General features: G+C 36.6%; 1 protein-coding gene across 1 annotated transcript in view; it reads left to right on the forward strand.

Annotated features, from left to right (window-relative positions):
* LOC129262621 (uncharacterized) overlaps positions 1–12,858 on the forward strand; it is a 58,839-nt gene that overhangs the window by 35,250 nt on the left and 10,731 nt on the right. The window contains exon 5 of the mRNA XM_054900757.2: positions 6,788–6,836. Coding sequence (XP_054756732.2) covers positions 6,788–6,836 — 49 coding nt within the window. The remainder of the gene's footprint in view (positions 1–6,787; positions 6,837–12,858) is intronic.

Here is a 12,858-nt window from a genome sequence, read left to right on the forward strand (position 1 = left end):
TATCGAAATTGTCACATTTTGGACATGACTATTAGTTCAGTAGATATGTGAAAAAGATGCTCGAATCTGGCAGAAAGTGTGAAATTTGGCTCACAAGGGTATTTTTGGGCGCTGATTAAAAAAATTGCCGGCCCCAAGCGATTTGACCATCGGGTCGGCCGCCATTTTGAAATCCAAGATGGCCGCCTTGAAACATCATTAAATGTCAATTTCTTGAGTTTTACATGGCATGTGACACTACAATTTGGCATATAGGGGTATTTTGAGGCACTGATTTCAAATATTGCCAGCCCCCAGCAATTTGACCATCTAAACGGCGGCAAAATGGCCGCCATCTTGAAATCCAAGATGGCCGCCATGATATATTATTGCAATCATTTTCTCGAGTTTTATATGAACTGCAGTATTGAAATTTGGCATATAGGCTTAATTTGGGGTGCCGATTTCAAATATTGCCGGCCCCAAGTGATTTGACCAACGGGTCGGCCGCCATTTTGAAATCCAAGATGGCCGCCATGAGAAATCATTAATGTCATTTTCTTGAGTCTTACATGACGTGTGACACTGAAATGTGGCGTAGAGGGGTATTTTTAGGCACTGATTTCAAATATTGCCGGCCCCCAGCAATTTGACTATTTGGTCGGCGGCTAAATGGCCGCCATTTTGAAATCCAAGATGGCCGCCATGAAAAATCATTAAATATCATTTTCTTGAGTTTTAAATGATATGTGACACTGAAATTTGGCATATAGGGGTATTCTGAGGCACTCATTTCAAATATTGCCGGCCCCCAGCAATTTGACCTCCAGGTCAGCGGCAAAACGGCCGCCATCTTAAAATCCAAGATGGCCGCCATGAAATATTGTTGCAATAATTTTCTCTTGCCTTGTATGAGATATGGTATTGAAATTTAGCATATACAGTGTAGGTGTAGTTTATGGCACTTATTTCAAATAGTCTTACCACCAGGTCAGCCGCCATCTTGATATCTAAGATGGCCGCCATGAAAATCACTAAAAATCATTTTCTTGAATTTTACATGTGCTCTGAACTTTGGCAAATAGAGTACCTATTTTTGGGTGCTGATTTCAAATATTGCCAGCCACACGTGATCTGATTATCAGTTCAGCAGCAAGATGGCTGCCATGAAAAACCATATTAAAATCATTTTCTTGGATTTTACATTATATATGACACCAAAATTTGGCATACAGAAGTACGTGGCACTGATATTTGCCGGCCACCAGCACTGTAACCACCGGGTTTTGGCAAAATGACTGCCATGAATTAAAAGCAATAATAATTTTATATGAACTCTGGCCCTGAAAGTTGTCATGTAGGCATATATTTAGGCACTGATTATTGTCAGACCCCTGTTTGGTTGCCATTTTGAAATACAAGATGGCCACCATGAAAGATAATTTTCTCAAGTCTTACATATGGCCTGTAACACTTTGAACTTGGAGAAAAACTTGATCTTTGCATCCTTGATCAATGAAAAAAACATAATAAATAGATGCTATTTTGAATTCCAATATGGTTACCAAGTTTGAATGATGTACAACATTATAATGGTGGGTAAAACCCATTGTATTGGCACTGAAAATAAATCCAACACAACGACATCTTTGTCTGTTGCAAGGATTGTAATACTTTGGCACCCTTAATTGCTGATATACAGCGTGTCTCTAAAAAAAGTAAACCCAACTTCAACAGCAAATTTTCAGAAAACTAAAAAATATTTACACATTATTTTTTCATGGTTAGATAGTCCAATAAGTCCTCTGTCCAATTATATCACTTAGGTTATTTAACTCTTATGCATGACTGAGCATGATTCAACTTAGTGAATGGGTGTCAAATCATCACTGTGGCAAGTTATTTCTTGTTATTGTCATGCATTCAAGGCCAATATGAAGTTAAATGTTTGTCACATGTTTAGGCCTATGATTAAATCATCACTGTGGCAAGTTATTTCTTGCTATTGTCATGCATTCAAGGCCTATTTGAGGTTAAATTTTGGTCACAGTCATGTTAGGCCTATGATTACATAACAACTTCAGCAAAGGTTGTTCCTAACACAGGCACACTTCACATGCTTTCCAAACATGGTACAGTTGACAATTGAGCAGAGAGTATTCCTGGTAACTCGATACCAGGAAACAAGAAGTTTCGTGGAAGTTCAAGAAGCTTTTCAGGTGCAGTTCCCCGAGAGGCAGCCTCCAACAAAAGGGCCATCTGGTACAATGTGAGAAAGTATGCTGATCACGGAACCAGTTTAACTTCAAATAGGCCTTGATGCATGAAAATAACAAGAAATAACTTGCCACAGTGATGATTTGACACCAGTTCACTAAGTTGAATCATGCTCAGTCATGCATGAGAGTTAGATAACTTAAGTGATGTAATTGGACAGAGGACTTATTGGACTATCTAACCATGAAAAAATAATGTGTAATTATTTTTTAGTTTTCTGAAAATTTGCCGTTGAAGTTGGGTTTACTTTTTTTAGAGACACACTGTAGATGTTACGTAAGTATGAAGCAACATAAATGCACAAACCAGCTAGCTTCTTCTGCAGTTACACATTTGAAGTGGCTTTGGTTGAATAATAACCATCCGGAATAATCATTTTCTGTTGAGAGGCTGTAAATTATTTCTGTGAGTTTTATATGATCTGCAGTGTTGCACTTTGATGGAGTGCGGGGTGCTTATATCAAATATTGCTGGCCCTCAGCGATCTGATCCCCTGAGTCAGAAGCAAAATGTCAGCCATCTTGAAATCCAAGATGGCTGCCATGAAAAAAAATCATTGAAAAAAAAAATCACTTTATCTAGTATCACATTATTTTAAAATTTGGCATCTAGGGATATTGAAATTGCCCCCAGTAATCTGTCCAATAGATATGCTGCAAAATGGCCACCATCTTGAAATCTAGAGAGGATCGAGTGTCATGAAAATTCATTAAAATCATTTTCTTGGTTTTAAATAATTTGAGGCACTGCATTTTAGACATACAGGCAGGTTTTTGGCTCGCTGGTTTCAGAATATTGTTCCAATAATTGCGATATTTTATTACAATCGACATGAAGAAAACTGCTCCTAACTAACTGATGGTTATATAGTGGTATGATGATGATGATGATGAAATTTATATTAATGATGGATGATGATAATACACATTTTATTGTTCAAAATAGAATTCAGTAACAGAAATGCTTCGAAAATTTAATTTGCCCATGACCCTGTAGATCGTGAGCCCGGCAGCAACTTAGCAGCGCCACATCGGACGTTGCTCTATCCCTTAAAAAGGGAAGTTCACCCCGGAGAAAAGTTTGTTGTAAAAACACAAGAAAATATGATATAAAAAAATATATTGGTAAATCCATCAAAGATATTAGAATTTTAAGTTTTTGTTTTGTGAAGTCATATACTGTACGAGCAGCTGCCCCATTATGTTGTGTGATATAAATGCATCAATGGTTCATCATGGGTATTTTTTTTCTTTCTGGAGCGGGTGTGTTTTGTTTGTTGATATACTGAGGGTTCAATAAAAAACATTTTCTTTTTTTTTAGGAAGCTACATTTCATTGATTTTGTACTATAAGAAACATGGGAGAACTGCTTGCATCTGACGTCACAAATACACCAAATGAAATTCCAATAGCTTTTTAAATATTTGATGGAATTTCCTCAAACCTTCAATATTTTTTTCATTATTTATTCTGTTATTGTTTCAAATTAACTTTTTGTCAGGGTGACCTTCCCATTTAATTCGTTGACCGCCAAACAGGGTAGAAGCAACTCCCCTCTTTTAAAATATTTTGGTCTGATGCTGTCGGAGCTTGATCTCCCGATTGTGAGGCGAACATGCTCCCATTGTCAGATTGTCGAACACACGATGGTTATCAATTGAATCGTTCCAAAGTAATTCCTGGAGATCTGTAAGATTCACTGTCAACCGTCTAGCATAAAAATGATTGATAGCAACAATAAATGGATTTCCATCAGTTATACCATACATGAATTTTTATTCGTGCTATCATATTGTACTTATTTTCCGCTCAATAATCAATATTTAGAACTAAGCTAGGTAATCATGTCCTTTGTGTCATGATGGGTCATATGGGAATTTAAAATGGCAGATAAAGTGTGTTATATGTTCATTATCTATCCATATTTGAAATTAACATACAATACAAGTTTTTGCTTCATAATATTAATTTACAGTGTCACAGGTAATGTAGAATTCAGAAAAAACATATTTGAAAGATATTTCGTAGTAGCCATCTTAGATTTCAAAGTGGCGGTCATTTTCAGCTGACCCGGTGGATCAATCACTGGGGCAGCAATATTCTAAAACCAGCAGGCCAAAACCTGCCTGTATGTCTAAAATGCAGTGCCTCAAATCATTTAAAACTCAAGAAAAGTATTTTAATGAATTTTCATGACAGTCGATCCTCTCTAGATTTCAAGATTGTGGCCATTTTGCAGCATATCTATTGGACAGATTACTGGGGGAAATTTCAATACCCCAAGATGCCAAATTTCAAAATAATACCTACGTTATAATTATGATACTTGATTTTTTTTAATGATTTTTTTTTAATGATTTTTTTTATGGCAGCCATCTTGGATTTCAAGATGGCTGCCATTTTGCAGCTGAGGTATCACGGGCCTAAAACATTTCCCATAGACTCGTGTGTTAAAGAGGCGCTCTGAAAAAAATAAGGATGAAATTCGAGAATTGAATGTTTACTACCTGTCCATTGGTCTAGGATATATGTCTGACATTCCATATCTGACCAGAAAGGGGTACCTCGACCAGCTCATTTTAAAAATAAATCGGCATTTATGAATACTACACCTGACAGGATCAAATTCATCACTTGAGACAGTAAAATGGCAATACCTTTCCCGCCAGTATAAAAGTAGTTCCAAAGTGGTGATATATCTTCCCAATTTGAAAAAAGGAAGTTCAGTAAAGTTACCCTCCCTAGAATCAGTGTTAGATTATCAATCATATTCATTCATTTTTGTCAATCAGCAATAGGCCTATCAAAATAAAAAAATTAGAATTAAATGGGTTGGCTCGAATGAATATCTTTGGCCCGTATAACCCTGACTCAGGGGATCAGATCGCTGAGGGCCAGCAATATTTGAAATAAGCTCCCCACACTACTTCTATATGTCAAAGTGCAATACCGCAGATCATATCAAACTCAACGAAATAATTGCAATATTTTTATGGCAGCCAGCTTCGAATTCAAGATGATGGCCATTTTTCCGCCGACCAATTGTCAGATTGCTTGGAGCCAGCAACTTTTTAAATGAACTCACCCAGATACCGATATACTACAAATTTTAAGTGGCACATGTTATGTAAAATTCAAGAAAATTAGTTCAATTATTTTTCATGGCGGCCATCTTGGATTTCAAATGGCGGCTGACCCGATGGTCAAATCGCTTGAGGCCGGCAATATTTGAAATCAGCGCCTAGAAATCAGCCTATATGCCAAATTTCAATCCCGCAGTGCATATAAAACTGGGAAAAATGATTGCAATAATATATCATGGCGGCCATCTTGGATTTCAAGATGGCGGCCATTTTGCCGCCGACCAAATGGTCAAATTGCTGGGGGCTGGCAATATTTGAAATCAGTGCCTAAAAATACCCCAACATACCAAATTTTAGTGTCACATGTCATGTAAAACTCAACAAAATGACATTAATGATTTCTCATGGCGGCCATCTTGGATTTAAAAATGGCGGCCGACCCGATGGTCAAATCGCTTGGGGCTGGCAATATTTGAAATCAGCACCCCGAATTAAGCCTATATGCCAAATTTCAGTGTCACATATCATGTAAAACTCAAGAAAATAACATTTTATGATTTTTCATGGTGGCCATCTTAGATTTCAAAATGGCGGCCATTTAGCCGCCGACCAAGTGGTCAAATTGCTGGGGGCCGGCAATATTTGAAATCAGTGCCTAAAAATACCCCAACTTACCAAATTTCAGTGTCACATGTCATGTAAAACTCAACAAAATGACATTAATGATTTCTCATGGCGGCCATCTTGGATTTTAAAATGGCGGCCGACCCGATGGTCAAATCGCTTGGGGCCGGCAATATTTGAAATCAGCACCCCAAATTAAGCCTTTATGCCAAATATCAATAACGCAGTCCATATAAAACTCGAGAAAATGACATTTAATGATTTTTCAAGGCGGCCATCTTGGATTTCAAAATGGCGGCCGACCCGATTGTCAAATCGCTTGGGGCCGGCCATTTTTTAAATCAGCGCCCCAAAATACCCCTGTATGCCAAATTTCACACTTTCTGCCAGATCCGAGCATCTTGGCCATTTTTTGTCACATAACCGCTCCACTATATGTTAAAGTAAGGCGGGCAAAATCAACTCAAGTCAGCCGAAGAAATAATTTCATTTTCGCCGTTCCTTGAAAATTTTCGCACTACCAAGTAGCGATATTGCCCCCTGGATATGAATTATAATCTCTCATTGCTATTCAACAGCAATGATCCATACATTTGCATGTTTTGTCCCCTGTACCAAGAGAAATTACCATCTCTAACTTTTAAATCTATTCTTTAAACTCGTGAGAGAAAAAAAAAGATAAATTTTACAGACTTTGATTGTGTTTTCGAGTGTAAAGATGGTTAATATTGTATATTACGTAGATTATAATAAATATCCTCCCCTCTCCCGCTCCCCCATCTCCCCCCCCCCCCCTCTCTCTCTCTCTCTCTTCTCTCATATAGGTGGTTTTGCTGATGACTCTGGTCTCGCGCTTAAGATAATGCCTTCTAGGTAGGTTTATTGAAATTCCGGTGGAAATATATTTTTTCTTAGTGTTGAGCAACAATAAATATATTGAGCAAAAATTACTATATTAACTCAAGGACGAAGAAAAGTATGAACTGGTACTTGATTTGGATGGCTATTAAGAATTAGTTTCTTCAGCAATGCAAATGTAGAACTTCTGCTGTGTTTTTGTGGTAAGACGTATCGTAATTATGACTTTTATGCATCCAAGTGAGTCATAATTTATCATGAATATTGTTTACATGTTCCTCCCAAGTATTTCAAGAATATACAAAATGCATTTTGTGAACGATCAGTAATCGGCATATTAAATTAATGATGAAACATAATCTTTTATGTTACTTTGTTCCATCTATTTAAAATAAAGTACTGTTAATCGATGACTGATTGAGCTCGCACAATTGTTTCCATTGAAATGAAATTTAAATTTTTTATTTTCATTGTTAGTTAGCGATATAAACAACTTCAAGTCAGAAAATACTCATTAGACCTACACGTGCTTCTGTTATAACAGATATCCGAGAAGATCCATTATTTCTTTTACAAAGACTCTAATGGTAACTATCACTTCATTGTGTTCACACGTGTCACATTTCAGAAGTAATCCGCATTGGTGGCTTTATTCTTCGTTCAGTAACTTAATTGGATCGTTATCTGTTAATGCTTTTATGCATAGATAATTTTTTTTTTTTAATTGTGCACGTTTCATTTTTTAATGGTTTTGTTTTTCTTCAATTTTCTTTGAAGTGATTTATATACAGTGCGTCCCAAAAAAAACTATACACTTATGAAATGGCTGCCAAATAAAAAATGTACCACTTTGGGGGAAAAGACTTATAGATATGGAAAGCCTATAAAGTCAACTTTCAAATGACACCAAAAAGTTGGAAAACTATTCATGCTTGAGCGAGCACTGCCCACTGAAACAAAGGGTATGAAAATTAGGGTGGGCTGGAATTAGCCTTCCAATTTCTTTCAGGTTTTTTGTTTGGTACTTGCAAAGTTGATGGTTATTTGGTGAATTAAAGATCAGTTGTGATTAGTTTGTTGTTTGTGAAAATTTAATGCGTTATTAAATTGAAATTTAATGCATGAGTGATCATGAATTGGGTGCAGCATTTTGTCTTATCATGTGGATCTCAACAATGTGTTCACGACAGTCAGGAGAAGAGGGGGTAATATGACTTAGGTAGGTGAAGTACGTTGATGGGATAAAGGTCAACAGAACATTTAGCAACCCCTCTCTCAATCTCACCCCCCCCCCCTCCGCTTCTCTCCTCCTGAGAGACTAAGCTCAGCTAGGCTGGGCAGGAATTAGCCTTACAGTTTGTTTGAGTGGTTAGTCCTTTGGAACTTGTTAAGCTAAATTAATGAGTGAGATAAGTTTTGGTTTCTTAGGCAAATTTCATGAGTTACTAAATTGAAATTTAATGCACGAGTGAACAGGAATTGTAAATTTATTGTAGCATATTCATCTTGTGAACCTCAGAGGTGTGTTCGTGAGAGTCAGAGTAATGTGATGGTACCCGTTACAAGCAAGAGGGCGAGATATGCTAAGACTTGGTTAAAAGGGCATTCCTCTTCTTTTTTTTCCTTTTACAAATTAAAAGTCATATGTACCCTCCCCTCTCCACCTCCATTTCCCAGCCCCCCCCCCCCTCTCTCTCTCTGTCTCACTTCCTGCATTGTAGCCTATTCAAAACTTAACTGCCAAGTGACCGGTGGCTGATGGTCAGTTTTTTTTTTCAATGATTACCAAGAAATTTAATGATTATGATGATTAATGAAATAATTTATTGAAAAAAACTGAATGTTTGATTGATCACATTGCACATTGAATAAGTTGATTTACTGATAAATTGTTGATTGAATGATTGATAGGAAAAAGTTGATGTCCCAATTCAGAATTAATCATTAAATCAACATTCTGCTCTGGACTTCACGCGTACATGACAATAGCCATCAATCTCTCAACAGGAGGGGAGGGCGGGAAGCGAAATTATTTTTCCCACTGAGTTCTGGACCGACATATGAATATTCATGACTTGCGTCTTCGGATTGAGAGTACGCATGCGCGTGGACTTGGCCTCCACCAGTGCCGATCGTAAGCATTCACGTTGCTCAGAATGAATTAGCATCGTCAAATTACCGGTACCCTTACATAGTTACATAGGCCTTATAGGCTTAGATCTATATATACATCCAATTCTTAAACACTTATCAAACTAGCTGCCATTAATGGCAAGACATGTGTTAGGGTAGGGCTAGCTTAGGCTAGCGCATTAACTTTACCTCAAATCTAGACCTGTCTAATGCCTAATACTAATAGGAATAGCCGACTAATGCCATGGTTAACTTCGAACTGGTTAATTCCGAACTTTACGTTTGATTAGGTTTGGACCAATATTAGCTTATTTACCATGGTCTAATATGTCAAGTCCGTATACAGAACAAGTCCTAGATCTAAAAAAAATATATCTTAGTTCTAGTCTAGTCTCTAGATCTAGACTCTGATCTACGCGCTATCAGCAAACTAGTGTACCAAGGGGGGGGGGGGGGGGCAGACTGCCCCCCTGACGAGTCATAACTGATCCAGGGGACGTGTCCCCCCCCTTGAGAAGCCAAATGAATGATTTGTAATGTCAAAATGCAACGAAAAAAGACGTATGTCCCCTCTTTTGAACGTGAAAATCTTTTTTTTTCTTGTTATTTTTTTTTCAGCTACGAAATCCTTAATTTTGGGTGAAGACGTGGATCAAGATCACTGACGTTAATTTGTGCCTGACGTTAGAATACGTTCCATGCACGCACTGGTGTACTTATGGATTATGGATTATGAATTTCTTAGCTGAAAACAAAATTGACAAGCAAAAAAAAAAAAAAAAAAAAAATCTTCACGTTCAAAAAACGTCTTTTTCATTGCATTTTTACATTACAAATTATTAATTTGGCTTCTCAAAGGGGGCACGTCCCCTGAATCAGTTGTGACTCGTCAGAGGGACAGTCTTCCCCCCCCCCCTTGGTACACTAGTGGTTCCATGCTGATACAGCGTAGATCAGAGTCTAGCTATAGAGACTAGACTAGAAATAAGATAATTATTTTTATAGATCTAGGACTGGTTTTGTATACGGACTAGACATATTAAACCATGGCAAATAAGCTAATATTTGTCTAAACCTAATTAAACGTGAAGTTCAGAATTAACCAGTTCGAAGTTAACCATGGCATTAGTCGGCTATTCAGTGTTGTAGTCAAGGCTCAAACCTCCAAGGCCAAGGCCAAGGCTTTAATACCCAAGGCCAAGGCTTCAATACCAAAGGTCAAGGCCAAGGCATGGAAACCCAAGGCCAAGGCCTGAAAACCTCAAGGCCAAGGCATTTCAAACTTACGATATACAGAACAATGAACTAACAATACTTAGGCGGCAGACATCTCACATGGTAAAATGTATGTGAGCGAGGGGACTGAGCGAGAAAAAAATCTAACCTTTGTACATTTAAAAACAAAAATAATTTCATGATAGAGACATATTAAAATAATGATATAGTTACCTGTGTACACATAACCCATAATTTTTCTATAGGCCATTTACATTGCAATAATTATTATTACCACGGTCATCTGATCCTGGCATTCTCAACGTATGTTTTTCTCCACTCCCTGGGACAGAGGCAGCAGAAAATTATTATTGGGGGGAGGGGGGGGGGTCAACGCCAAAAAGGCACCCATTTATCAAAATGAGTTTTATTTGTGCAAACAGATACATGTATTTTCAAAATGAGATTATGAACTGCGTGAAGTAATTGTGTGTTTTGTAGAAATTAAGTTGAGCAAAGGCTTTCTAAAGTGATTTTTAATTATAAGATAGATATTTTGCTTTAGGTTTTACTTCTCAGCGAGAAAGCATAGCGAGCAAGCGGTTTTGAAAAAAAAATCAATTCTGAAGTTGTAAAACTTGATTTATGGTCAATTATGGGGCTAATCATTGTTGAAATTTCCTTGCGCGATGTTGCCAGCGCGAATCACCAGTTCAAACTTCTTGACATGTCGTGTAATAAGACATGGAAATTATTTTATTCTGAGCTGGTTTTTTAATCATGAAAAAGATGTGTATCTAACTAAAAATAACTTTGCACTCGCTAATCGTTTTTATATACTGACCAGTAAAGGAAGCAGTTAATTAAGCAGTTAATTACTGCATTTTAAATAAGATACATAACTCACCAATTAAAATAATGCGAGCGCAAAGCGCGAGCTCAAAAATTTGTGATATTCCAACCTGAAAACTGGACATTCTAAGCATTTTTTTGTGAACGGGAAGAGAACGAGTATAATCATTGATGCGAGTGCAGGAAGCGAGCCAAAAATTTGTGATATTCCAACCTGAAAACTGGACATTCTAAGCATTTTTTTGTGAACGGGAAGAGAACGAGTATAATCATTGATGCGAGTGCAGGAAGCGAGCCAAAAAATTGTGATATTTCAACCATAAAGCAACATTCTATACATTTTTGTAACCATTAGCAGTACTGTACTAAACAATAATTGATGCAAGCACGATTCAAAATCTGTGATTTTCGAACCTGAAATGTATTATGTTTTATTATTAAAGAAGGTATTTCTTTTTTAAAAAGGGCATATTTCATTTTTTTGGGGGGAGGGGGGGGGCAAGAGAGCACAAAGCGCAAGCTAAAATTTTCAAATGCTTAAACTGAAAATGAGTCATTTTTAGGACTCTTGTCAGTTTTCATATTTTTTTCTGCTTACAACCACTTTTATTAAACAGTTAATTAATCATTAATTATTAATACTTATTTACAATACTAATAATTATGAATTATTTAATTATTTTTTGTTAATTATTATTTCTTGAAACCATAATGACACAAAAACAAATACGTTGTTTATTTCCTTGAAACTGTAGAGAAATGAGATTCATGTTGAACGATATATGATTAAAAAGAAGTAAACATTTTTTCCCCTTTGTTTTGTCAATCTGACCCAAAACATATATAAAATTTAGAAGAGAGATAGAGAGAAGAAGAAGTCCCACCACCAAGAATAAACTTAGACAAGGGGGGGAAGGGAAAGGAAAAGATGGAGTAAATGTGATATTATTTTTTAAACAATCTATTGCAAAATTAGCTTTTCTTATAGAAAGAGGGGGACAAATTTTGTTCACTCGCTCGCTTCAATCGTTTTCTTCTTTTTTTAGAGAGAGAAATTTTGCTCTATATGCCATGCTTGGCCCCTCAAAGTTTCTGGCTCATCATGCCATTGACATAACCCATTTGGATATGACAAAATTGGAGACTGTGTTCAAGTTTACCAAATCTTTTCAGAATAGCATTAAGACTTAAAACATTCTTGTTGGCCAAAGAAAATAATACAAGGAAAATCCTAATGGAATAGAAATCAAACTTGTTATCGTTCTTTAGAGTTAGCTATGTTTAAAGTATGAAAATTGTTGTCAAAATTGCAGTCAGATGTAAAAAAAATTCTTGTCATCAAAGCACTATTATCTTGATCATGACCATTATTATTTACTGTCATTATTATGATTACAACACATTACCAATACATAATGCTATTTTTCATAACTGATGTATTCTTTGTTTGAATTTCTTGATAATGGTGACAATTACAATTGATGACACTGCTAGTACACTTACTACTGCTGCTGCTACTGTTACTGGTGATTGGAAGTATTGACCATTAGTGTTATTAAATATATATAACAAAATTGAAACATTTATAATTACTTATTTAAAACAAATGAAAGTACAAAATACAAAATGCCTTGAAAAAGCCTTGAAAATGCCTTGAAAATGCCTTAAAATTTCAAGGCTCGAAATTCTCAAGGCCAAGGCCCTCTCAATGCCAAGGCTTTGAAAAAGTAGGCATTAAGGAGCCTTAGTGCCAAGGCCGAGCATCAAGGCACTACAACACTGATTAGTACTATGCATTAATTAGACAGGTCCTGATTTGAGGTAAAGTTAATGCGCT

The sequence above is a fragment of the Lytechinus pictus genome, chromosome 5 (genome assembly GCF_037042905.1).
Source record: "Lytechinus pictus isolate F3 Inbred chromosome 5, Lp3.0, whole genome shotgun sequence".
NCBI classification, from domain to species: domain Eukaryota; kingdom Metazoa; phylum Echinodermata; class Echinoidea; order Temnopleuroida; family Toxopneustidae; genus Lytechinus; species Lytechinus pictus.